The sequence below is a fragment of the Cinclus cinclus genome, chromosome 22, assembly GCF_963662255.1.
Source record: "Cinclus cinclus chromosome 22, bCinCin1.1, whole genome shotgun sequence".
NCBI lineage: Eukaryota > Metazoa > Chordata > Aves > Passeriformes > Cinclidae > Cinclus > Cinclus cinclus.
In genome coordinates, this window is record NC_085067.1 from 4,411,216 (window position 1) to 4,438,330 (window position 27,115).

Below are 27,115 nucleotides of genomic sequence, written 5' to 3' on the forward strand. Positions count from 1 at the left end.
CCTGCTAGAAGGTTAACTCCCAACTCCCCAGGCATGTAATTTTCTCTGGAAGTTCTCTGAAATGCACCACCCAAGCTCTCTCATCGTCTTAACCCCTTGCTTTTCCCGTGCTCCCACACCAACATCAAGTCCTTCTCCCTTTGGGAGGAACAGGGTCTTGGCCTTCCCTGAAGGCTCCTCAAATGCCTGCAAAGCTCCTTAGAGTGGGACAATAGATGCTTTTCCAGCCCTGGGACAAAGGCAGATGGTGCCTGGGAAGAGCTGGGGCAGAGAATGATGCCTGTGTCCCTTCCTGGTGGGTGGGGATCCTCGATTCTGCCAGATTCCAGATTTGAAAAAAGCTGGAGCACCAGGAGCTGAGCAGACAGCAAATCCCACACTGAGGAGCGTGCGGGGCAATCCCAAATCCCTGAAATAAGCGGATCACAGGAGTCCAGGGGGGAATACCAAGGGTGGAGGAAGGCTTTGCTTCCTCTCTGGGTGCAAAGCCCCTGTGGCAGCCACAGCATCCCGGCAGGAAGCACGCACGTGGGGCATGCGGACGAGCTTTCCAAAAGTAGAACTTTTATTGACAGCAAGGGAGAACTGAAAACAAAGACAGCCAGAAAGGAGGCAACAACACAGAACTAGCCCCCCTCTTCCAGGTCCAACCAGTAAGGAGCTGCTCCCAGTCAAATTCCTATCGTACAGTCTCATAAAATAAGAAAATAGGGCCAGGTTCATCTGCCTGCAACCTCGGAGCTGTGAGCCCCAGCCCACGGTGCTCCCCACTGGACTTGGTGGCTTTGGGAGGAACAGGACCCTGACAGCCCCTCAGCACTGCAGAGGGGACTGCACTGAAGCCAGGACCTGCATTTCTCTGTGCAAAGAGCTTTGCTTTGTCTCCCGGGTGGCTGCCATTCTTCAGGAGCATTTAGATGCAAAGACGACCTTTGTTTCCTAATATCTGCTGTTCCTGCTCATTTCCTAGCAAAGAAGGCTGACTAGGAGCACTGGGAAGGAACAAAGACTCAGCTTCCATAGAAAATCCCTACTAACAAAGCAGGAGAGGGGAGAGTGTGTGCAGCAGGAACTTTCCCTCTCAGAAATCTCTCCGGTCGCTGGTACCCCACAGAACATTGCCCTGCGCTGCTTCTGACACAAGTTATCCACTTTAACAGCCCCCTCCCAGTGCCCTCCTATCCAACAGCCACAGGGAGGTACCCCCGATGTCGGTTTGATGTCTCCAGGTGGTGGATCCGTAACAAAACCTTGTTGTTTAACAACAGAAATCGGCTTCTCTGCGAAACTTCCAGCATACAGAGGGCAACACCAAGCAACAAAGGAAAGGAGGAGCATTGACTTCCACCTCACAACTCTGCTCTGAGCAAATCCTAAGGGGAAGGGCAGGGTGCAGGCTGAAAACCTCTGAGCTAGCATTCAGTAAAAACACTATTTATTCACCCCTCTTGGTTACAGCTGGGCAGGGGAAGCAGGTACAGAGGAGGAGGCCATGCACTCCAGGCTGCTCCGTGGTGCTTTATCCCACGTGTCTGTCTCGGGGAAGCTGCCATAGGCTGGCGCTTTATTTTGCAGTCTGATTTAAAAAAAAAAAAAAATAGTCAAAACTAAATAAATATTGTTCCAAAAGAAGCCAGAGGAGACAGCAAGCCTTTGGTACAACAGCTGCATCTCCAGCAAGACCCCAAGTTGCTGTGCTGGACCCCTGCAGACACAGCTGGGGTTGGCACAGGCTCTGCTGAGCCTGTCACACATGAAAACATGGAGCAAACAACAACAGGAACTTTGTGAGAACTCTGGTTCGTTTGTCACAACCCCCACGACTTTGCTTTGTGGTCTCAGGATGAGGGGAAGTGACAGTCAGGGTTTGGGAGAATCCAAAGGAAACAGGCTCACTCCAGGGCAATGCACTTTCAGCTCCGTTTGCTTCCCAGTCTTTGAGGTGAAAGCAGAGTGCTGTGCATGTACAAGGACAGGCTTCTTTGACCTCATGTTTGCTTTGCTAAGTTTCCAAGGTGCCTCAAAACCGGAGCCTAGAACGCAGAGGCCGATGCAGTGTTCCTTTCTACGATATATTTTTCTTATATATAGTATATATTTTTAAACCAGCCCTGCCAAGTCTATTCTCTCGCTCAGGTGCACATCACCAAGAGTCATTTCCCACCATCTCACGGCGTACAAAACAGGAGTTACGTGTCTAAGGGATGTCGCTTCCTATTGCTCCCTCTCCTCCCTTCCTCGGAGAAGAGAGGAGGTGTCGGGTGTCGGGTCCTATCGATCCATCTCATCCAGGAGAGGCGTGGCGTCCCCGGCGATGGACATGGGCGTGCTCTCGATCATGGGGCTGGGAGAGGGGCGAGGGGTCAACCTCTGCTTCTGTTTCCTCCGCTCAGCCTCCTTCTCCTGCAGCCACTGCTCGGCCATCTTGCCCCAGTCGATGGCAGCGTGGCTGTTGGTCCTGCAAGGACACGGGGACAACATGAGATGTGACAAGAAAACTTCCCTGCCCTCCCTCCCCACGGGGGAAGTAACCCCATCATGCTGCTTCCACAAAAATCAAGAAAAGCAACGGAGACAGGACATGGATACGAGCACCCAGAGCTACTCACTTTGGCTGCTGCCTCTGCCTGGAGCTGGATGATGGCTGCGACTGGGAGGACTGGGGTGTGGTGTTGGCCTGGAGCTGGTACTGGGGCGTGGTGATGGGCTGGCTGGGAGTAGTGTAGGAGTAGCTGGGGGTCATCAGAGGGGTGGCCACCGGCTGCTGGGCTGGAGTTGTGAAGACCTGTGGAGAGAGGAGGCTGTCAGGGAAGAGGGTGGACCCTGCTAGGCTAGGGGAGCTCTGCACTGCCCTGCTCGCCCAGGAGGATGCCCACCCTCACTCTGCATGCCCCCAGCCCCGCTGAACACAGCACATTTGCTCCCCTGAGAGCTGGGCCAGCACAGCCTTGTTCAGCCCAAGGGGAGATGCTCGAGCCAAGTGGCACAAGAGACACTTGGGGCAAGCCAGCAGCAATGAGGTCCTGCAGTGGGCACAAAGAGCAGATAAATTCTTCTCCTGCAGGCTGCAGAGAAGGTGCACCAGCTCCCAGGATGGCTCCCTCCCACATCCCAAGTCAGCTGTCTGCTTGTCCCATGAAGAGCTTAAGAGTCTTTGCCTCCTGGTGTTCACCTCCCTTTTCTTCAGATGTCTTGATGATTAATACATCAGGTTATCCACAGTCCCTGCCTATCCTCAGCTCAGCATTTACTGTGCCAAACTCCCTGAAAGCCTCCCAAGGTGCTCTAAAGGAGGATTACTCCTCCCTGCAAGCCTTGTCTTGCAGCATCTCTTCTTTGGGCGCAACAGCTGGGTGTGTTTTTCGTACCCAGGCTCCTCAGTCTTTCCACAGCTGGAATTTGCCTCTGTGTCAGCTGGGAGCTTGCAGAGTGGGCTGGGAGCAGGCACACATGAAGCAAGCATGAGCCAAAACTTACTCACTGCAAAGTCCCTGTGTATTGGGTCAGGCTGAGGTGTTCCCTGCCGGTGCAGCTCGGAGATTAGTGCTGAGCTGAAAAGCCCTGCAAACTCAGCGCATACTTTCCCAGCTAATCTCCTCCACTGGCAGCTCACGTTGCCAATTCAGGGGCACAATCAGAAGGTTGTGTGCCCTCACCAGTGGATCCCCCCTCTCCACCCTGCCACATTCCTTGGTGGGGGGCAGACCAGTTTGCTCCTTGCTCCGACTTCCCCTCCTGGAGCAGGGCTGTGTTATGCACCTCATTTCTCCAATCACAGGAGACAAAAGGAAACCTGATTCAAGAATCCAGCCTGTGCAGCACCACGGGGACAATATGAGGACTTGGGGACCCCAGGCAATGAGGGGTTCCTTAGGCTCTCAGTGGTTTCTAGCAGCAAGGAGAAGCCAGGAGAAATTTAAGTGACACCTACGTGGTATGCACTGCTGCCACCGCCGCTGCCCCCGTAGCCATACTGGCTGGAGCCCCACTGTGCTGGGGTGGCATTTGGGTTCTGTCCCTGGCCTGTCACAGCAGCGATGGCACTGAACATCTGGGAGGTCATGTTCTGTGGTAGAGCATTCACTGCACGTGTCAGGTCTGCAAGGGAGACACACTGAGTCAGGAAATGTGGAGCCTGGAGGAGCAGCTCACATCCCAATTCCAACTGGGAATGGCCTGCACTGACCTGCCAGGTTGATGTTAGCTGGAGTAGCATTAATGGAGGCTGGAGTCCTGGTCCGACTGCTACTGCTGGGGGTAATACCTGTGTAAAATACCAACCAAGAGGGAGATTGATTCTCCTGGAAGAGAAGCCATTGGTCTGAAACTCAGGATTTGAAAAAAATGGAGTCAACAGCTGTTCCAGCACGATGGTTTGCTACCAGGGAAGGGTGTGTGCTGGACTGTATGGTGGGGGAGACAAAGGAGAGGAGAGGGACTGGTCCAGACTTTGCTGCACAGCCCACTTGATGAAAGATTAGCTCTCAGGAGAGCTCTCAGCAAGTCAGTCCATGGAGCCAAACATTTCAAGCATTGCTTGGAAACTTCCCACATATAGAAAAATCCTAGGACACATTTTTGGGATAAAGAAGTCGGAACTGTCCTTGAATAACTGTCCCTGATACTGTGTGATAAGCAAAGAGCTGAGACACTGAAGCTTTAGGCTGCTCACCTGGAACAGGGTCCTGATAGTGATCCTTAAACCATCGGAAAAGTCCATTCACAGTAGGGAAGACCTGGCCCCGGTAGCGGAATCCCTCCGGTGTCACTGTCACATACTCTATCCTGGGAGGAGCAGGGAGAGCATGAGGCATCACAGGCTGTTTCAGTCACTCACTGACAGGTCACACTCAGAACAGGCATGGACTAAAACCACAGGCAATGGCTGTACGGATAATGATACACTCAAGACTTTTTATCTTCAAACAACTGCTCCAAACTACCCTGCTTTTCCATGAAAAAATCCATCATTCCTTGCCTACACTCCCACAACACCCACAGCACAGGGCAGTGCTGCTCATGGCAGCCAGATGGTTAAGAAACATGGGAGTTTCCTGGGTGAGATTTACTGCTAGAATGAGGTCCTCCACTGTCAGGAGGCCAAATCCTGGCAAAGAGGAGGCATGATTTACAGGGATTCTCACAGAGCTGGAAGAAAAACTGGCAGCTGAGGTTTGGTACTGGCAGTACTCAGTGCAGATGCTGGGCTTGCCTCTCACTTACCTTGGTTTGCCTCGAGGCTGATATCCCAAGAGGAATTTACCAGGTAGATCTTTACAGGCACTAATGAAGTATGGAATAAATGTTGGCTTCTCTTTCTTGGTCTTTATCAGCAGCTCTTCCAGCTTCTAATTAGAGAGATAAAGAAGATAAATGCTCCAGGGGAGCCCACATTTTTAGCAGCACACAGAGCCCATGGCTATCTTCCTAAGAAGTTACCACATCCTGGGATTGTCTCACCTTTTTGTCTCCACCATTGCAGTCCTGATAGTATTTGTGGTTCAACAGGTCTCTGGCAAAAGAAGCCATTGGCTGGACATAACGAGCAACAATTTCATCCAGGTCTTCAAACTCCTTTGAACAAACACATTTAAAGAGGTATTTAGGGAGCAATTGGTCATACACTCAGCACAGCAAGCCTTGAGGAAAAAAAAAATACAAATATTGTCTAAGGATCCAGAGAATGGATTGGAAGTTACTCTCCAAGAGTGTGAAAGCAGCTACAAAGACAGAAGGGTTGTGTCAACCTGCAAAATAAGTCCTTCCCCTTCCCAGGAGTGCTCTGCAGAGCTTTACCTCTGTGTTAATCCAGAGCATGGAGCCCAGGCTGAAGGCATTCTCCTTGCCCTCTTCCCGGACATCCACATGCTGGTAAATGCCATCGTTGACCTTCCAGGTGACAGTCAGATGGTTCTCCCCTTTGCTGCTTGGCCGAATAATCACATCCCCTTGGTCCATGGTCTCCATCATCTTCTCTGCTTGCTTGAAGCTGATGTTGTGGAATGATGGGTGAGCAATTACCCTCTTGATGTACGCTGGAGAACAAAGGGAATGTTCAGCCCTCCAAGAGGAACTGCTTTAATGCAACTGTATCTAATTGTGCTGATTGTCCTGAAGCAGCCTGGGAAGGCTGGAATTACAAGTGAGACAGAAATTAAGAGAACTCACTTGTCCTCTGCTGCTTTCTTTTCATGTCTTCTTCCTGTTTGTGATCTGCTGCCTCAGAGTCAAAGTCGTAGTAGGTGTCTTTGGGCAGTTTCCACTCATTGTTCTTGTCCATCAGGTCTGAGGTCCTGCAGGTCAGGTCTGCACTGAATTTCTCAATGTCAATCTTCATGATGCGGCAGTGGACAGTCATTCCCACCTGCAGAGGAGGTGCAGGCCAAGGTGAGCAGCAGGTTTGGCAGATACACCAGAATCCCTGTGCTACAGAACAATCCATGTGGGATCCTGCTGGCACTGAGGAGGTACAAATCACCTCAGCTACTTCAGACTGATGCAACCTTTACAAGTGATCTTTTGACACAAGCTGGAAGTCAACTGATCCCAAAAATGACCAGAATCAAAAAAAGATTAAGGGAAAAATGGGCACTTCTCCAACACATTATCACTCATACCACATAGAAAACTGAATGTCTGGAGGGTGAGGACAATCTATTCCAAATAGATTTCAATTTTATATATAATTCAGATTTCAAATATTTCAATTTTCTATTTCAAGTATCTTTCACAATGGGAGCAGCAAAACTGGACTTCAAGATGTACAACAAAGCAGTTAAGTGCATTCAGAAGCAGACACACAAAGGAATGCTCTAATAAAATGTGAGGCAGAAAATCCTCCCATAAAAACTGCAATGTCTTACTTCAGTTAACCATGATGAAGTTAATCAATAACTCTTTAAAGAAATGCTGAGACCTCTGAGCTTACAGGATTATACATCACCTGCATGGGCTGTTTGGGACCCCAAAAGACAGAAAAGATGTTAAACCACTATTTTAATATATGATAAAAAAGTGTTATTCAATTTCTTTCAAAAGCCTAATCCCTGTCCTGAGCAGGAGCAGTAACTCTGATGGCCTCCACAAACTAATGGAGAGGGAAGAAAAAGCTGTAAGAGGGAAAATGACCCTTGCCTGTCTAAAAGCAGTTCTGTGAACTCTTCAGAAAGCCAGTAACAAAGGGCAGCTCTGCATTAGAATGCTTTCTGGTCTCCTAAACCCAGACTCCAGCCAGATGACAATAAATCCTCCTGCAGCACAACATGTTAACTGATTAACAGGGTCCCACCAGCTGCCAAGGGAGATTTGCACTGTGGGACAAGGACACTAACCAGAACCTGAACTTCCTGCTGATTTAAAGTCCTTACATGAAAATAAGTTTGGAAAAGTCATTTAATAACAGTGTTATTAACCAAACTCTGAGTCTTTGGTATTGGCTCCAGGTTCTTCCAGCTCTCACAGGGAGTGTGAAAATCCACTGCTTTCATACCTTCACCCTTTCTTCTGGCCTCTTGACCACCTTGTCACTAAGAAATTTTGTTGGGATGAAGCCAGCAACACCATTATCCAGACGTGTCTTCACTCCAATGGCCTGACCTGGGCAGGAACCGCTGTCAAAATGGTTCCAAACCTTGAGCAAGGCAAAAGTAAATAAATCATTCAGCATAGAAACAAAACAGCCCCAGCAGTTCATATTCAAAACAAGTCCAAAACCCGTGTCAGCAAAGTGGTGCAGCCAGCAGAGACGTGTGGAAGGGCAGGGGACAGAAGACACAAAAAAATTCTACCCAGTAATGCAATCTTCCTCCTCCAGTTCTGCTCAGCTTATGGGACATTGCAACCAGGAAGGTCAGGACATTTTTAGACCCCGAACAGGGTAGCCTGTAGCCAGGGCTGGTCTCTAATGAACACTATAGGGGTTTAAAGTCATGGATTACCCAGGCTGGAATTCACAGTGTTCAGAAGGTACCTAAAGTACAGCTGCATTAAGCAGCAGGTGGCCCAGATAAGTCCTTAAAATTGAGAAGGTGGCAGAGCCTTCTGTTCTCAGTGTCAGAGGCAATTTCCCTGCATAACATACAATCCTACACCACAAACAAGAACAATTTATACACCTGCAAAGAACTGGTCAGCTTAGCCCCAGGTCCATTTCACTCTAAAAGCCATAATGTAGCCATAACAGACTTGTCAAATCTATACTGAAGCAATTAGTCAGAAGTGCAACAGATTTTATTTACAGCCAAAGGCCACATCAGGTTGGGATCCTGGGGCGCTGAGGACACAATCTTGGCTCTGATACCTTTGTCTCCCAAGAACCCTACACAACACTCCTGCTGATAGCAGGCTCCTGACAAAGGCAGGCCTGTCAGGAGGAGCAGCCCCACCTCACTGAGCTCTGGGAAGTTGTCCTGCTGGCAGAAAGGGCATTGCCAAAGGCCAGTTTCATCATTCCGTATCGCCTGGTCATAGCTCTCTCCCTGTGGGCGCCTGTGGGCAATCCCAGTCACATTGCAGATGATCATTTTACCTGTGGGGTGATGGGAGAGGGGAGGGAAAGAATGAAAAACTGCAGAGCTGAGCAGTTTCCTCCATCCAAGATTCTTATTCATGCATTAAGGTGTTAGGAGACCACCCAAGTACTTGAAAAGCTGCTTCACACTCCACCACAGCATCACGCTCACTCAGATCCCTTTTCCCTACCTTCACACATTCTGTGTCAACTTAGGAGGACAGAAAGCAGGGATGTGAACAGGGATGTACCTATGTAAAATGTCTCTGGAGTTTCTTTGGTCAGCATATTGAAGACCTCCTCTGTGTTGGGAGAACGGTATGGGGTTCTCAGGTCCTTGTATCTGCAGCTTAGCTCAGCTCGAATGTCATACAAAGTGATGTGCTTGTCACCATAGCCCTGTGTGGGATTCAGAGGTTATAGAGGCATGAGCAGCAGGAAGAAGGCCAGTAGGGAATCCAGTGTAAGTTTTGGAAGAACTCAACCAACTTACAAAACAGCGAATTTAAAAAAGGGGAAATGCAGCAGGTATCAACAAATGGTGAAACTCGGTCACAGGATGTTGAGGAGGTCAAAAGGACAAACAGACTCAGAAAAATATTTAGGGAGAAAAGCTTAAATGGTCTAATTACTGTACCCTGTCCCATGTGTACTTTCTGCAAGTATTTACTACGTGCCATTGTCAGACACTGACTGCTCATCACGGCTGTTTATACATTTTACGACAGCACAGCTAATGCCCAGCTCCTAAAAAGGATAAAGCTCAGCTGGGCAGCAGAGCTTCCTCTCTGTTTCTCAGCACCAGGAACCCTCAATAATGCACCTGTCTTTCCAGTTCTTCAGCAAAGGCATCGAGATCCAGGTCTTTCAGGCGCTCGGGGTTTTCCAGGATCTCCTCCAGAGCTCCTGCAGGATTTGCATCCTCAGCTGACTCATCGTATTCCAGGGCATCCACTGCCATTTTCCTTGCCCATTCATAGGTTTCAGGATGGACCCTAGAGCCATCTAGGACTTCAATGTAGGAATCAGTGCTGAAACAAAACCAGTGTTCAGATCAGGGCTCTGAGCTGCTCCAGCTGCTCCTGCAGCTCAATGATCAAGCAAGTTGTTGAGCACCACTGCTGCCCTCCATGGAACAAAGTACTCCAAAAAGGACACTATGAATTATTCATTGCTAAACCAACAGGAGACAAGGCAAGACCTGGCAAACTTCAGTCTGCAGCTCCAAAGACACAGCCAAGCATTTTGGAAGCTTGGTGGATTTGATCCCTGCATATTACAGCTGCTCTATGAGCACATAGCTCTCTGCAGTTTCTCTCCTCACACAAATTCAGTGTTGCCATTGAACTGTTTGTATGGGCTACACTTTGTCTCCAGCGTCTCTGGGATTTGTATCCTGCAAGAATCTAGGGAACTAGAGGGGTTGGATCATTCAATGCAGGGATTCAGCCAGGTGTTCTTTCTCACACTGCTTTTCAAAGGCAAAAAGCCCTGGAGAAAGCACGTTTCTACTAAGTCACCCTTTGTGCAAAGCAGCCAGTCAGGTTCAGAAACAAGGTTACAGCTGTCCTCAAAATACCTCTTGTGCAGTTACCAGTAACTTAATGCTCTATAAGCCTCCCAGTATTGCTACTGGTTTAAGAGGAAGCCAAGCTGCTGAGTTATTTCTCAAGTTTGAAACTTCAGAAAAATAAAATACTGTTGGAAGGACCAGGCAGAAGCTAAGCTGAAGTGCTCATGGCTAACTGGTGACTACATGACAACTATTTTAGGGAACAATTGGTTTAGTTTAGTTCTTCTTGACCACAAAGAGTCCTTCACACCAGAACAAGCCATATAATTCATTTTCTGCAGCTCACACTGCTGCTGTGCAAGTTTAGCTGCCTGTAAGAATCAGATTAATAACCAGCAATACCTGAACTTGGACTAAAGTCAGAGGGGCCACACAGAAACTCTGGGGAACACTGACTCAGTGAAGGTCACTGTGTCAGCCTGTCACTCACACTGACTCCACACCCCACAGGATACCAAATACAACCCAGTACCCACCTATCACCCAGTGATGCTGTGTCAATTTTGATGAAGCCAGCACAGTTGATAAACACTTTGGGTCCCATGTGACACATCGTAACCAGCTGGGTCCTGTTCTCCAGACGGGTGTTGTTTTGTTTTAAGATCTGCAGAGAGAGGCAAAAATATAAACCTTGAGAGAGGCAAGAGTAAAAACCCTGCTATTCAAACACAAGACTGCCCCCAGAGGTTGTAGACTTCCTGGAATGGTTCAAGGACAGGTTGGATGGGGCTCTGAGTAACCTGTTTTAGTGGAAGATGCCTGTGGCCATAGCCAGGGGTTGGAGTGAGATGGATTCACACAGCACACTGCAGTGTTTAAAGCATCTGACACACGCCCATCACAACTCTTAAGTTGTTGCTCCCTGCCAGTGTCTCAACACTGCGTGAAAGATGAGTCCACATCATCACTGCTCCAACTCGCAGGAAAAGTGTTGGCTTTTTGCCTCGTGTTTTCTACACTGCGGAGGTGTCTTGATGCTCTGACAGCACATCCATTCCTGTGGGTTTGGGAGCTGGCTGGGAGTCATGGATCTGCTGAGCTGTTTGGGTCTCTCAAGGACAAAAATCCACGCGTAGCTTCGGGGCAAGGCACAGCGAGGTAAAAACACACATCAACAGAGCTGTCAGCTGCACTTGGCACACGGGACCCTGGGTCACCTCCTGAGCACTCACAGAGTGCTGGGGACGTGCTGGTTTTGTAGGCAGGCCCAGAAGCCTCCTTACCTTCAGCAGGTGAGTGCCTTTGCGTGGTCCCAGGCCACACACGTACTGCAGCAAAGCCTGGCTGTGGGGGTGAGCAATGGCCCTGTTCACATCCACCCCCACCTCGTTCACACGGTTGATGAATTCACAGTAGAGTGCGCTCAGCAGCTCCTCCTTCACCACGTGCTCCTGGCAGAGAGAGGAGGTGTTAGCCCTGGAAAAGATGGATCTGTGCAACCCTCTGCCACGAGCCAAACACAACACACTGGCTCCCTGGAGCTGTGTTGCACCTCGGAGTTACCCCTGAGAACAGCCTAAAGGCTGAGAAAGAAGGAAAAAAAAAATAAAAAGGAAGGTGCTGTGTAGCCTGAACATGGCACAGAACAGGCAGAACTTGCACAACTTTACTCGGAAACCTTTTCTTTGAAAGCAAAACCCTCACAGGCCTTCTCTTGCAGAGAAGCATCTTTCATGCCCAAGGAAAATTTACCTGCAGAGGGTGTAGTTTGAGGCAGAGAATGTCCTCATCAGAGCTGCAGACCTGGGCAAACTCTATGAGGGGGTCCTGGATGCGGCGAGCGAGGGACACGGCCTGACGCAGCAGAGGAGGGTAGTCCCGGAATTCATTCTGCAACAGGACACTCAATCAGGGAAAACCCTCGTGGGGTTTTCACACTTTGTACCACAGGCAGCAAAGACACATCGGACAGAGACTGCAGCAAGGAAGCGCTTGGTGCTCAAGGCAAAGAAAGCTGAGGTGAAAGGCTCCCAGGAGCTCTTATGCAATTAGTAATGGAACAATCTCACTTGTTTCCAACTACATCAATATCTACTTTGTGCATCTGCTGGTGCTGATCTCTTCAGGGAAGCCTAAGATGTTTTGCCTTGATCCAAAGATCACTATGTGACTGTCCAGATGGAACATGAGACAGAGGATGATGCAAGGCCAGCAGAACAAATGGAGGGTGACACAGCACAAATGAGCAACAGACTAAGGGAGAGCTGGAATAGCAGAAGGATCACCTCAGACTTCTTGCTGTTCATGTAGAGGATGGCCAGTTCATTGTCCACCAGCTCCACTCCAATTGAGGACAGCTGCTGCCCTTGATCCAGCTCATGAACAATTCTCTTGACATCCTCCATCAGCATCTGAGCATCCCTAGGGAGAGACAGCCAAGGGGATTGAAGGGAGAGCACAGAGTTGGATCCTGGAAACAGTGAAATGTAGACAGACACAAGGAAAGCACTGCAAAGAGACTGGGAAGTGGAAGCAGCATAAAGACCGACCTGTTTTCGCCTGCAATTGTCACTACGTGAGGCTTCTTGTTCAGGAGGAATTTTTTCAATGTTTCAATATCCTGGGCCTGTAAAAGAAATTAGAAAATCAGAGCAGAAAAGCTAGAGGGTTTCTGTTTTGACCTACATTCATCTCAGTGACAGCTGCACCAAAGCTCACCTTCTTTTCCCTCTCCTCCTCACGCCAGGCATTCCTTCTCTTTGTGAAGTGTGGCAAACGGAGGAAATCTGTCACCTCACCCTCTCCATTAACGAGGGCACAAAACACGGGGTGGTCCCTGTCAAACAGAGATCACTCAGATGTGGAGGACTGCTAAAGATGGACATGCATCCAGACATCATTCCCTCCCTCCTACCTGGCTGATGAAAACGCAATGCCCAGCACCCGGATCCCCTTCCCTTGGTTTTCATCCATGAAATCATCGTCTTCCTCCACTTGCTGATCTGGCCTGTATGCAGCAACTTTCAGCCAGTTGTACAGTTTGCGGCTGCAAGCCTGGGAGAGCAGAGAAAGGACAAAGGAGTGAGAAAATCCACTGAAGGGGCATTGGCATAACCCTCCTGAACCAGACTCAATCCCTGCCTCCTCGTCCTCCCTAAGAACTTGTGCATGACCTGTCGGTAGCTATCCCCAGAATAGGGCTGCCAGTGTCTGCAAGCCCAGCTCTGCCTCAAACCTGTGCCTCATCTCACCTTGAGGACATACTCCTTGGCCTCCACTAAGAGCTTGTTCTTTAATTCTTTGGCCATCTGCACGTAGAGGAACTGGTTGAGGGAGCGCTCGATGGCCATGGTGCGCTGGCGATTCCACTCCTGCACCTGGTGACTGAACTCATCCCGGTAATAGAACTGCTTGATTTCCTCAAAGTATGTCTGGTCACTGCCATAACTGCAAGAAAGGAGGAGATACAGAAAGGCTCCACACACCTGCATGGACACCATCACTGGCAGATTTCTACACACCTCAGGGTCAGGAAGCTGCTTGGAAAAATTAGGGAAGAGCAAATCCTCCCGTCAAATGCTGCTTTAGCTGCTGAAGTGATGCTACAGACAGATCATAGCCACTCCAGCACACCCATATTGCACAGGGTGGCCAGTCAGATGTGCAGGGAAGGGACTAAGCTGGTTGGGAAACAAGCATCATCTTCCACAAAAATCCCAAGGTTTTAGAGTTTGCATTCAAGTGAGTAAGACAGATGTCTGCTAAAGTTCTCAACAAGATGATGAAAAAAGCAAGGCCCTGAGAGGCTGCTTGACTTTGAGGTGCAGGAAACTACCAGGCCATGATGTTAATTAGTTTGGGTTATAGAGGTGCTCTAAGACCACTGCAGGAAGGAGCTCTGCCAAGTCAGGGATGGCACAGCCAGTGGGAACTCACCCCTCCACTCCTTTCATGTCAATGCTGATATCTATGGTGAGCAGTGCCTCATCCTCTGCCAGGCTCATTTTCAGGAACTGGTCATCTCTCAGCTCCTTCACAGGCTTGTTCTTCATGTATTTAAAGGAATAGGCATAGTGGGCTTCATCAATATCCTGGGAAAGAGAAGAGACAGTCAGCATGCACACAGGGCATTCATGAAGAAAGATCCTTCTGTATGCCACAGCAGACAATGGTTTTTATTCAATACCCCCTCAGCCCTATGCCTGCCAGTCTGCATTTCCTTCCCCAGCAGGACACAGTGGAATTGCTTCCCAGTCCCAGAGAAATAGAGACTGTTTCAATAATTGAAGGCAACATCTCATCTGGTAAAATGCTGAGACTAAAAATGCAGCTCACTGCTGAGCTGGGCTCTGCAACAGCCCAGCTCAGTGCTGCTCTGAGATTTATTCAGAATTGCCACTGACATGGGAATACAAGCATTTGTATGTTATTTAGATCCTTTCCTGAACTGACCACAGAGTCAGAGCTATCCTTCCTTACCTTCTTCCCTTTTTTGGTTGGTGTAATGTTGATTTTAGCTCGTTCTTGGAAAGTTTGTCTCAGGACCTGTCTCACCAAGGGCTCCCTGGCAATCTGCAAAGCCACCATGTACCGAGCTCCTTCCAGCACTGCTTCTGGGCTTGGGAATTGACTACAAGCAAAAAGGCAACATGAAGGCTTTAGAAGAATGTGCCCAGATAATCTCATTTGTGTTACATCCAAACGAAGACCCTCCACACTGACCTACACACATAATCCTTGGCCAGCTCCAGGGGCTCTGCAGGGAACTGCTCTGTCTCATGACGCTGGTAACTGTCTCGGAGATTCTCTCCAAACTGCTCAGGTGTCAGACCAAATTTCTTGGCCAAGCCGTCTGGTAAAATAAACAATCAAAAAAAAATCCCCAAACAAATAAACAAACAAAAAAAAAACTAATGAGGACAAGGGAACTGTAGTTAATAGTGAGCAAAACTATCAGTCTTCTTTCCACAGGTGAATCACAGCATCCTGCGGAGTATGTGGGCCCAGGCCACTGCATACTCAGCAGGACAAAGCAGAGCCTTACCCAGCCCAGCTGCCTGGCAGATGGTGTACATATCCCTTCGAGAAGCCTGCTTCAGCTCAGGCCCCTTCTGCTCATCATCCTCTGCATCCTCCCCTTCACCTGTAGGAAGGATACATGAGAGAGGCATCCAGACAGCTGGAGTGTGTCAGAAGCACAGTAAAGAGATTAAACACAACCTACACTGTGCAACAGAGCCCCTAAATCCCACAAAGGCAGCTCAAAGGTCACAGTGGCCTTAAAATTATTCAGGGTTGGAAAAAGACCCTGGAAACACTATCTTCAGTGTCACTCTTGCAGTTTTAATAGGAGTATCTCTGGGTTGCACCTTAGAACATATATCAAGTTTGCTGATGTCACCCCTGCCACAAGGGGTAGCGTTGACAATCCATTGGAAAGCACCTCGTGTGGCAAACCTTAAACATTTTCAAAGGTGCCTGAAAGACCTGGAACTAACTTGAGATAGAATGACCAGCAGAGATGCTTTGTGCAAACACAAGGGGTTTTCACTAAACTTTATTCCTACTCTTTCAAACCAGGATTTTCAAGCAGCCCAGAAGAAGAAAACTATAAAACATGGGGAGACAAACCTTCCTCCTCTTCACCATCCTCCCGGATACGCTTTTGCTTTTTGCGAGCAGCCTTGGCAGCATTCTGCATCTTGGGAATGTCTCTCCCATAGTACAGCAGGAAATGATTGTACACGTCCTTCAGCTCATCCATGGACTGCACGTCCTTCAGCCTACAGAAAGCCAGCATGTTACACTGCCTGCAGCTAGGTCATGCTCAGAGCACTCAAGAAACCTGCTCTGACTCAGGTCAGGCAGAAGAGGAGCCCTTGGACTCATCTCCCAAAAGAATTTTAAGTATTTCTCATTATTGGCTTTGTGGGTGCTCTGCAGTGGCCAGAGCACCTGTGCTGTTTGGGCAAGTCAATTGACATTTTAAGTAATTTTGGAATGAATATTGAAGTCCTGACATCCTACCTCTCCATGTCAGTAGTATCCAAGGCCCTTATTCCATCAGCTAAGGGCTTGTCTGGGTCAGCAGAGATTTGCTCATACTGGTAGGCCTGCATCTTCTCAAACAGTCGTGTCAGGTTCTGCTTGCGGATCTTCAGCTGGGTCCACTGACACATGAACAAAAGAATTCCAGTGAAACACCCCATTGCAGTGTGTGATCTGTCTCCTCCCTTCCCAAACATGAACTTCCAGGATAGTTGTCATATAAATATAAAAGTGATCCTTAAAATCTTTATCCATAGCCAAAGCCAAATGTGACATGCAGCAGGTCTCATCTCCGAGATTAACAGAAAAAAAACCCAAAATCCAGGTTTGGATCTGACAGTTGAAAAGCAACCTGCACTGCTGGCAGGAAATGTCACTACACAGAAGGAACTCAGTGAAGGGGAAGGATTTTTTGGAATCTAATTTTGTCAGATATCCCTTTACCACCATACGACAGCAAGAATGCAAAAAGACTTGGGTAAAAACCCCAAACGTGGCCAAAACAAACTGCTGAAAGTATCAGGCTAGGTAGGAGGACAAATGCTGATAGGACAATCAGCCATGAAAATATTCCTTACCTTCTCATCCCACTGCCAGACTCTCCACAGGTCATTGATGTGCAGCTCTGGCTCCACATACTCCTTTCTGTAGAAGGCGATGAACGGGACCTGGGTCAGAAATGAGACTCATCACCCCTGTGCAGGGGACTGGGCTGTTCCAGGCAGCCAGAAGCCCAGACAGAGCTCTTGTTCCATGTAGGACAACAAACTCATGGGGCAGCTCTTACTCCACCAAAGAATATACCACATAGGCCAAAAAACTTCTGCAACATCAGGCAACACCTCAAGAGAACGGATTGGATGCACCAAGCAAGGCTCAAGAGAAATTCTCCCACTTCATTCAGCCTCAATTTGTCCAGAATCAGGGAAAGACAATGACAGCAGCTCTGTTAAACAGGCTTCAAAAATCTCACACAAGATGAGCTGTAGTCCCCAGTGGGGGATCATTTCATCACAGGAGAGGCAACCAGGGGTGGTATCTCAGCACCTTCTATGTGTCCTAAATGTTTCCAGCAGCTCTACTAATCCAGTCAGGAAAAGGAGACTGACCTTGGTAATGAAGAAAAGTTGCAAATTACCTCAAAATGCTGATTTCTCATGAAATTCAGGGCTTCTTTAATCTTCTGGATGGTGCTGGGGCCCTTGCGGCTGAAGCTGCTGGCTTGTCCACGGTCAAGGTAGTCAGAACTTTCCTGAAAAGGAGAAACACATTGTGCTCCCTCTGTGCCTGAGCTGATCCCCTAAAGAGCAGCCCCAGTTTAAGGCTGGAGAGATGGTGGCTCTTTCAACTTTTGTGTTTGTTTTTGCTCGGTTTCATGGATGCAGAAATGAAGACACACATGTCAAATGACCTGCTCAAAACCAGAAATGAAGGTGGTACTGGGCACCACATTCCTATCAGCAGACCCCTGGAATGAGTCCAAGGCACAGTCCTTTACCTGCAAGGAGATGGTGGGCGTTGCAAATGCATTCCTATAAATCCAGTCAGCTTCTTCTTCCAGCTCATCATCTTCAGCACTCTTCACTGGGATGGATCTCAGCTGGGAAGAGACAACACCATGAGCAGAGGCACATGCAACACCAGGGCTTGCACTGTCATGTTTCCAAGAAGCCTGGAAATTACTGTTTTGAGCTGCAGGTTACCTCTGGGGACTCCCACCTATGGGGTGCCAAAGATATCACTTCAGCGTCTGCACCTTCTGAGCACACAGGAAATTGCATCAGCTTTACACTAGATAAAGGCAGCTACAATCCTGTGGAAAGGCCTGCAATGGTGCAAAGTCTGCTGTGAAAACCAAGTATCTCCACTTCCTACCAAATTTCCAAATTTTCTGCAGTTACATCCTCTGTTCCAATCTACCTGTGCCTTGCTACCACTTTTGCTGCTGTAGCCACAGAATAACAAATGATAAAGCAACTCCAAAGCCTCTCTGGGCACTCAGTCTAGGCCACTTCTCTTTCAGAGGTCCTGCTCTAATCACCAAACACATTTATGAAGATGACAATATGTATGAACAGGCCACCTACATCCAGAAGACACAGACAGCATTTCCTTCCGTGGAAAAAGCATCTCTGGGAAAAGAGGGAGTTTCACACATCCCATTTCAGAAAAGGGTAATAAACCTTGGCACAGAATTACACTAACATACACTAAAGGGAGATGGATTTTTCAGTAAAAATCTGAATGTAAAATTAAAACAAAAATACATGAGACACCAGAAGGATTCCTCACATCACAAACAGCACTTTGTATTGAGAGCAGCGTCTCATCACCTTGAGTGAAGTCAGTTACAGCAGTTATGAGTTGGTTGGCACACAGGTAAGCTAGGAACCTTCCCATGTCTTCTCTGGCACTGCATCTTGCTCTCCATATGTCCAGCTCAAGGGATTCCTAATAACTTCCAGCACAGAGCCATCTCAGCAGAGCCCAAGCCCTGCACTTCAGCAGTGCAACACTGGCACCCAGTGGCCACAAGAAAGCCGTGACTAGAGCTAAACCCAGATCTACTACTACCACTCCCACATCACTGATACATCTGAATGCAGTTTTAGCCTGTACATTTGACAGGTGGGATCATCAAAGAGGGAAAAACATATTCCAAAATCCACCCAGCACCTTGCCAGCCTACAGGTCCCAGACCCGCTAGTCAAAATGCTTTCTGCCTGCAGAGCTGCAGCCCCTGCCTCACCTGGAACCTCTCAGGCATGTCTGTCATGCGGATCTCGTTGTCCTGGTCTGTGAGGTGGCTGCTCTCCAGCTCACTGGGCTCGTACATCTCGAAGATGCTGCGGCGACTGACGCGTTTCTTGGTCGTCTTTTTGGGTCGCACGCGCGTCTCGCCCTCGGTTTCCTCGTCCTCGTATTCATACTCCTCCTCCATCTCCTCGTCGTATTCGTTGTACTTCTCAAACTCATCGTAGTCAAAGTCCACGCCAAAGATTTCCTGGGCTTCCTGCAAAGCACTGGAAAGAAAAAAAAAAAAATAAAAAAATTGTTCAGCCCCTCAGTGTAGTTCACAGAACATCTTTACAGCCATACAGAGGAGGCCAGGGGCACTGTCTAAGCTGTAGTTTTCCACATAGGGTAAAAAATCATGGACAGGTACAAACTCTGAGTTTTACTGCAAATATTTCTCTTAAGGGCCTGGTTTTGCTATCTCTTTTAAAAAATCCAGGGGAAAAAAAAAAGGAAAAAAGGAAGGAGTCACACATTTCAGAAATCACACACTAAAAGCTCTGTGTCTAAACTTATCAGGTTTCTTCTGGGAAAAAGACCAGCAGTATTCAATTGAATACCACAAGCTGAATCACCCTGCAGTCGCAAGATCCAAATAAGTTGAGCACTATTTTCAAGGCTCCAGGCCAACTTCCAATCAATACTTACGCATCTGTGTATCCTGGAAGCTTCTTTCTCCATTTTGGCTTCTTCAGAGGTTGTCCATCATCATCCACAATGAAGTCATCGATGTCTGGACATTGAGAAACAATTCAGTGGTCTGAGAACTCAGATACAGAACTGGTACCTCTGGCAAAGCTCAGCCAGTGCAACTATGAGCCTCCACCACAGACTTGGGCTGCTGGCTCTCAGTCTGCCCAGCTCCCCACAGCATCTCCTACAGCAATCTCACCCAGTCCAGGAGCCTGAACCACAGTAACAAGCTGGAACAAACTCCAGACAAACTTCCAGGCAAAGCCATTTGAGTTGCAGCTCAGTGCACTGAAAATACAGTCAGGAAAGGCCTGGCTGCTTTGGACAGTAAGAAAGAATTCTTGAAACTTTTTTGGTAAGGTAGCAGCAGTGAGAGGCTGATGCTGAAGAGGGGTAGGGCAGGCATGCACTGTGCTATGAGGTACTAAACAGTGCCTTGAGTGCCTTCCTCTGAAGCATTTTCATTTTTGAGGCAGCTTAGGGCAGGTGTTCAAGACCTCAGCACATATAACGTGCTCCTGCACAAAGCGGTTCAGACAGACAAACTAAACCTGTCACCCAGAAACATTTAATTCTAAGGATTGTACTGATCAGACCAACAAGAGCTTCACCATGACAGGGTCACAGCCTTTTGGATACTTCTAGTTCAGAGAAAGTCTGAACTTTGTTCCTGTGCTTTAATCCTAGGACAAACATTGGATGTAATTGACTGTCCACACTCACCAGATTCATCTTCCTCCTCCTCCTCTTCCTCTTCCTGTGCAGCAACAGGAGCTTCCACAGCTTCCCCTCCTTCCTCGCCTTCACCATCCTGAAAGATTTCTTCAGCAATGGCTTCCTTCTCATGTTCTTCCTTTCCATAATCTTCTGCTTCATCGTCCTCATCATCAGACATTTTTCGCACACGCCTGAATTTTTGCTGCAAGGACAAGTTCTTGTCAGTGATCACAAACCCTGGCTCAGGACTGCACTTCCTCTGCAGGCACCTGGGAGAGAGCAGGATGAAGCCCAGCACAGCACAGGCACATGGGGGAAAAGAGCCACCCCCTCAGGAGTTGTGCCTGTGTCACTTGCATGCTGTCACCACCAGTGATGGCTTGGTTGATGGGATTCTAATGTTTCAGAAAGAGCTTTAGAGCCCATAACAACCTGTGCTGACCTTGAGGTTAGCAGCACACAGGAATGGAAGACGAGAACTCCTGAAGAGGTGGAAAAGAAGAAGCACAGAAGACTTCAGAAACCAGAAAAAAAGTGTTTTGCAAACTCTGGGAAGCCAGGTCCCGGTTGCTTGGGCAGGGAGAGATCCTGCTTCCTTGAAGCACTCAGCTCTCCCTTTCCCAAAGGGCAGGAACTGATAGGAGGCACTGTCTGCTCATGCCAGGCTAGAGCCCACCTTCCTCTGTGCTAAAACACACCACACACCATTAACAGCAGCATGGGAACACAACTCACTCTTTTGACTTTAACACCCAAGTTTTCTTCAATGAGGTCAAAGTCATCATCCTCCAGGCGGTCATCAAAAGCTAAAGAAGACAGCAGAGCTAAGTTACACTCTCCTTTTCCTAATCTGGGAATGCACTAAGTCCAAAAGGGTACAGCTTACCCAGCTCATGCAGACCAGGACAGAGGGTGCTCTCTGCCAGCATTACATCATGTCACAGAACTTACTGCGCTTTCTCTTTTTGTGGCCAACATCATCCTCGGAGTCTCCAGAGTCACTGCCTTCCTCCTCCTCTTCCTCATCATCATCATCGTTAATGAACCCTTTCAGGTTCCCCTGCTCATCCTGATCATCGAGGTTCAGCTCCTCCTCTTCCTCATCTGGGATGGAGAGCAGCACGTGTTAGACACTTATTGGTTATCCAGTGAGACCTGGCTCTGAGCAGGCAGCATCTTCCTTTACACCATCCACACAGAGTTTTAACTGAACACTTTTACTGACACAGAACCCAGCCAGCTGCTCCTGACAGATCCCCACTTCTTGTCTCATGCTCTCTCTGCAGAGGGAACAGGTGGAGTGGTCACACTGGGAGAATTCCTCTGCTTTTACCACTTACTATCAAATTGTGTGACTGCGAGTCCCACGGGGGTGAAGCAGCGTATTTTTTATTGCCAATTATAAAAACCACTTGGAGGAAGGAAAGCACTCAAACAGCTGAGATTACTGACTACAGATGGCCCTGCTATTATAGCACAGTTATTGCTCCATCTGCAGAGCAGCAATGAACACAGTCAATTCAGCAAACTCACCATCCTCATCTTCCTCTACAAACTTCTTGGTTACTCTGGGTACAACCTCCCCATCCTGGTTGTACTCCTCCTCTGACTCCTCTGCTTCGCTCTCCACAAAGTCAGACATGGCTGCAGCCTCTCACACACCAGCTGGGGAAAGAGAAAACATCCCTGGCATCAGCTGAGCAAGCAGAACACAAGCGTTTCCCGCTTCAGATTTTGGAGAAAGCAGCTAAAGCAAGAAGGGCTTCAAAATCAGCTACAGAGGCCCTGAATTACCCAGTGTCCACCTTACTTGGACATCCTTGTCACCAGAGATTAGGCAGGAGAAGGCAGCAGCCAGGAGCTGCCAAGCTGTGTCTGGGTGAGGAGGGCAGGAGCTGTCACAGCAACGCTCCCGGCTCCTGCGGCTGGAACGCGCACACAGCCAGAGCTTCCATCCCATCCACACCCTCCCGCGCGCTGGGAAGGCTCCCACTGACGCTGCACGGTGTCAGGCACACAGCCCAAGCAATTAGGATTTAATATGATTAATCCTCACTCAGTCAATGCAGCCAGGGTGACCCTGAAAAGGGCCTCAACTGAGCCACGATCGCTGGCTGCAAGTGAGATCCTGCAGAGCCCAAAAGGCAAACTGGAGAGAGGTCTTGGGGTCCTGGGTTGGGGCAGGGGATTTGTGGCTACTCACAAGCCAGAGCCACAGCCAGGATGTTTCATGCCAGGGGCCTCCATCCAGAGTTGAGGAAGCAACAAGAAAACTACAAATTCAGTGCATTTTCTATATCCAGAACCTTTTGTTTGATGCTTTTACCAACTGGGGTTTCTGGAAGCAACATAAATCAAGCTTGGCACAAAAGAAAGTGTTTGCCAAGTTCTGTCTCTCTGAGCCTTCCACTGCTGGTGGTCACAAACTCACTGAAATTTTTTAAATTTTCAAAGGAAGTTTTTTTTTTTCCCCTCCTTTTTACATACATCAAAACAACTGAACCTTACAAGAGTCAGCTAGTGGAAAACCAAATCAACTCCTCTAACAGCTGTGAGGATGAAAACGCCAGCCCAGGAAGAAGTACAGGCCTTTGGGAAGGAGCAGAACAAAAAGCAGCTCAGAGGTGTCAGATCTAAAGCCAAAACCTCCATGTGAAATTACATCTGATGTAATTCAACACACAAACACGCAAAAACAACAGAGAACAGAAGATGATAAAAGAATTCCATATTAGGGAATGATACCTAAACAAACACATTTCAAAATATTCCCATAATCATTTCCCTACTGCAAACAACCCACTGAAGGAAATCAATCCCATACAGAACAACCTGATCAAGGCTTTGCCATGACACTTCTCGTGTGCAGGATTTCTTGTTCTGGCCCGAGATCCGCACATCTGCTGCACAAACACAACAACTTGGAGAAAAACAGGGACTTAGTGCTCAGTTAAGAGTTAAAAGGTCCAAGGCTAATCTTGGATGATCTTTTAAGTCTTAAAATACAAGCAGCTCCAAAGAAACGTGTCATTCGTATCTCATTAAAGAAAACCCTCAACAAAGATGAGGGAAAGACCTCTGCCAGATTTCAGACATGAGTGGAGAAAAGCTCATACTCCTTGGCTGCAGAATATGTGGCTGTGGCCAACTTCTATGCAGGATGCTCCAGACAACAGCAGGCCAAGGCTACTGCTCTGTATCCAAACAGGATGTGACATTTTAGAAGTCAAACACTTGTATTTAAGCATCCTTCTCAAAAATGCCTCAGAGGGCAGCACTGATGCCAGTTAAATGTGTGTTCCTGATGCAATGCCATTGATGAACTGTGTGACCACTCATAATAGAGAAACAGGGATTATATTTACCTGTGTGTGAATATTCTGTCAGCTTCACACTTTCTCACCAATCCTAAGTCTAATAACCTTACTTATCTCCTGCCCATGATCAATACAAACCCACCTCATCAAAGCACCACATCCAATTTCACCATTTTCTGCCAGTGAAGTATTTAGCTCACGATTCCATCTTTCTTCCTCATCACTTACTCTAAGATTTCCTGGCAATGTCATTCCATGTCAATTCAAATTTGCTTGGACACAGGGAACAAATAGGACTCAAGAAAGCCATCTTATTTAATGATCCAGCCAAGCAGGTTCCACACAAGCCACCCATCCACAAACCCGGGTGCTTTCAGCTCCAGCTGAAATTCACCTCAGGACAGCAAGGATGCCACTTAGCATGGAAAGCAGAAGCAAAAACTTAAACCAGATATGGATTAAAGGTGCCTCTTCCACCCTCTGTGCCAGGGAGGCCTTAATTTAAAACAAAAGAAGCCAGGGAAGTGGGGAGAAGTGGAGAGGCAGAACTTGGCATGGTCACACAAGGAGAGACCTGAGAAGGGTTTAAAGACTCTGGACCAAGGAGTGTTGGGCCAGTCCAAGTGTTTTGATCAGGAGTGTCTGCACTTTGCTCAGCTCAAGGGCACAGATCCAGAGTCCACAAGCTCCTTTCAACTGGGACCATTGAGTTCTGATCAGGTCAGGCCCAAGATGGACATGGGGTGCAGACTCTGTGAGGTGAGGCAGGGCCTTTAGAACAAGAGCTGCTTTGTGAGAACCTGAGGATTTCAGGAATCATCCACACAGCCAGATATCTGCTGGCTACTCAGAACACTGGGAATAGAAAAGGCCCTCAAGAGCTTCACCTGAGCAGGTGTGAGGTGAGAAAGCAGAAACATCTGACACTCCCCCAGCTACAGGGATGCCACCTAAGGCAGGAGACCTTAGTGGTATTCAGAGAGTAACCAAGCAGTGTCCTCAGAGCAAGATATATTTATTATTCAGCAATCAACCTCAGGATAGCAGTGTGAATACACAAACCAACAAAGCCAGGTGCTCATCTTGGCTTTAGGACAGCATGGGTGCAGCAAAGACAGTCTTTGACTTCTCCTTATCCTTTGTGGAAGAAACTACATCAATCCCACATTAACATTTGTTTGGTGGGGGTTTTTGGGGGGAGAGTGGGATTGGGCAGGGATAATTCTAACCTCTGCCACTTCATGATTCAACTCACAGTCCATTTAGGATCACACAGATCCAGAACCACACTGTCAAAGCCACCACTGAACATCTTGCTCAGTTCTCATGGCCACATTTCAAAGGGTCAAACTGCAGAGGATTCAGAAAGCTCTCTGAGAACAAGAGAGCTGGGGAAGTCGACTCAAAATGCAGTGCCTAAGGAAGCCAAATCTATTAATTTTGTCAATTAAATGCTCATGAAATTAATTCTAGCACAAGTACATCCACAGGAGTCCAAGACTGACAACAAATGTCTAAGAAAAACCCAAATGAACTGCAAGGATAACACCACCCTTTCACCCCCTCAAGCTCTTAGTGAATTTCTCAGTGAAATCAATATCAGTTTTCTTGGAAAAAAAAAAAAGTAAGAAAATAAAAAAAAGGCAAGCCATGGTTGAGCTGGAATGTGTGGATTTAACACGAATAAAGCAGTAACCTTCAGGCTGTGTCCCACCACAGAATTCAAACAAAATAATCTTGGCATCTTTTAATTTGAAGCTTATAAGCCTAACAGAAACATCCCTGTGAAGCACTCCAAGGCACTCACACCATGAGAAACTAACCTCACAGGCACCTCAATGCTGAGCTCTTCCTCACAGACATTTCTTGGTATCCACATAGACTACTACACATGGTTACTGGGGCCTGCCAGCCCTGACATCAGCAATACATCATTTTATATTTAGCTTTTACAGCTGTTTCACAGATTTCTGAAGTCTTCATCTAAACCTGACACTCCCACCCTGCTCTGTGGGAGGAACACAGGGGGAAGTGATGACTGGGGACCAACGATAGGGAAAGTCCAGGCAGCCACCACAGCTCAGGAACTTCCCATACCTGCTTTGTTGGTTTTAATGCTCCTGTTGGTCCCACCGCCCCCGATGCTATCAGGTGGCAGCACATCCTGTGGCAGGGTGACACATTTAATAGCATGTTGTGTGAAAAAGCTCTTCCGCCTGTTTATTTTAGCCCTGTTGCATCATAATTTCCGGTCAGAAACAGAAAACTGATGCTCCCTCCTCGCTTTCTCTGACCTGCCCATGACTTCATGCACCTGGATCACATCTCCTGTCAGCAGGCTTCTCCCCTAAGGTGAGGACACGAAGGCTTTGCTTGCCCAAAAACCTGCTCTGCTCCTGCCTTTTCCAGCACTCCCTTTTTGGGATGGTCTAACCACAATTGCCAGGACACAAACTGGCAAACATTTACTCAGCAGCGTAACGATGTTTTCCATTTCATTCTCTCCTCCTTTAAATTAAATTCAAAATATCCCTCTTAGGCCACAACGGGGTGTTGAAGTTGTTTTAAAAGAAACAATTATTGAGACACCTATTGCTCTTTCATGAATAACACGAGCTGATGCAGAGCCAATTTTGTGGCATGTGTTACCTTCCTTACACCTTCTGCTATATCTCATTTACCACACTAGCACTCCCACCCGGTGTTATCTGGTCTCTGCAACTCCCCACAGTTTAGTCATCCTAAATAATTGAGGAGAAACCTTCCTTCTCCGCATCGTCGTATTCAGGGAAAAAAAAAAAAAAAAAAGAGCAGAAGATATGACTGTGAAACTCCACAATAACCTCACTCCCCCGTGAGCACCAATCGCTTGCCACTTTTCGATCCTTTATTAAACCCAAAAGGGTTTTCCCAGGCCCTCGGCTGTCCAGGGAGCACCTCTCCAGAAGTTTGGAAAGCACAACGCGGTGGTTTGGGAATCACACCTACAGAGCAGGGGGCTCCAGAACGACCAGCGTGGGGAGAAACGAAGGTCAGACCCTGCCCCCCCCCCCAGTCCTAGAAAAGCATCCCGCTGTTCCCCACGCCATCACCTCACATCCACAGCTCTTCCCACCGCGCCAGCGCTCCCCCGCTGCAGCAGAGGGCGGGGGCTGCGGCACCTCCCGGCCCGGCGGAGCCACCCTCGACCCCGGGCACCGCCTCGCCTCCTCCGGGCCCTGCCACCGCCGCCCCGGGAGGCTCCTGCTGCCGCCAGCCCCACCCACGGCCACCACCGGAGGGGCCGCCGCCGCTTACACCGCCGCACCGGGGCCCGCGGCGCAGCCCGACACCAACCTCGGGGACGTCTCTGCCGCTTTCACCGGGACTCGGAGCCGCCGCGGCGCCGGGAAGGTCTAACGCCCGGGCCGGGACAAACGGCGGGTCGCGCCCTTCCCCCGGTAAAGAACCCTCGTTCCCCACCACCGCCGGGCCCGGCGCGGCCTTACCCGAGGGGCCGAAGGAAAATGGAGGCGGCGGCGG

The 27,115-nt window shown here is 48.4% G+C and overlaps 1 protein-coding gene across 2 annotated transcripts; it reads right to left on the minus strand.

Moving 5' to 3' along the window:
• Window positions 1-547: 547 nt before the first annotated feature.
• Window positions 548-27,114, minus strand: SUPT6H (SPT6 homolog, histone chaperone and transcription elongation factor). 2 transcript variants are annotated; one of them, XM_062507078.1, is made up of 37 exons: window positions 27,082-27,114; window positions 21,810-21,941; window positions 21,228-21,380; window positions 21,012-21,082; window positions 20,283-20,478; window positions 19,515-19,599; window positions 18,820-19,093; window positions 17,569-17,670; window positions 17,209-17,322; window positions 16,649-16,738; window positions 16,050-16,192; window positions 15,654-15,805; window positions 15,067-15,165; window positions 14,745-14,874; window positions 14,502-14,652; window positions 13,959-14,113; window positions 13,274-13,469; window positions 12,937-13,076; window positions 12,741-12,858; window positions 12,572-12,648; window positions 12,308-12,443; window positions 11,775-11,912; window positions 11,306-11,473; window positions 10,559-10,686; window positions 9,333-9,540; window positions 8,761-8,908; window positions 8,385-8,527; window positions 7,490-7,630; window positions 6,169-6,364; window positions 5,797-6,035; window positions 5,461-5,574; window positions 5,224-5,348; window positions 4,673-4,785; window positions 4,187-4,264; window positions 3,932-4,098; window positions 2,610-2,785; window positions 548-2,458 (listed from the first exon to the last, which is right to left on the minus strand). In XM_062507078.1, the coding sequence occupies exons 2-37, from the start codon at window positions 21,916-21,918 to the stop codon at window positions 2,272-2,274; spliced, it is 5,160 nt and encodes a 1,719-aa protein (XP_062363062.1). In that variant the 5' UTR covers window positions 21,919-21,941; window positions 27,082-27,114; the 3' UTR covers window positions 548-2,271. The 2 variants fall into 2 exon arrangements, with proteins under 2 accessions (XP_062363062.1, XP_062363063.1); XM_062507079.1 differs by lacking the exon at window positions 27,082-27,114 and adding an exon at window positions 26,930-27,040.
• Window position 27,115: the final 1 nt, after the last annotated feature.

Excerpts from the sequence above, each read along its gene's own strand:
- SUPT6H (XM_062507078.1), bottom strand. The coding sequence starts at position 21,918 with ATGTCTGACTTTGTGGAGAGCGAAGCAGAGGAGTCAGAGGAGGAGTAC. Across the intron at positions 16,739-17,208 it reads TGAGAAATCAGCATTTTGAG|GTCCCGTTCATCGCCTTCTA; the intron begins GTAATTTGCAAC and ends TTTCTGACCCAG. Across the intron at positions 16,193-16,648 it reads TCTGGCAGTGGGATGAGAAG|TGGACCCAGCTGAAGATCCG; the intron begins GTAAGGAATATT and ends TTCATGTGTCAG.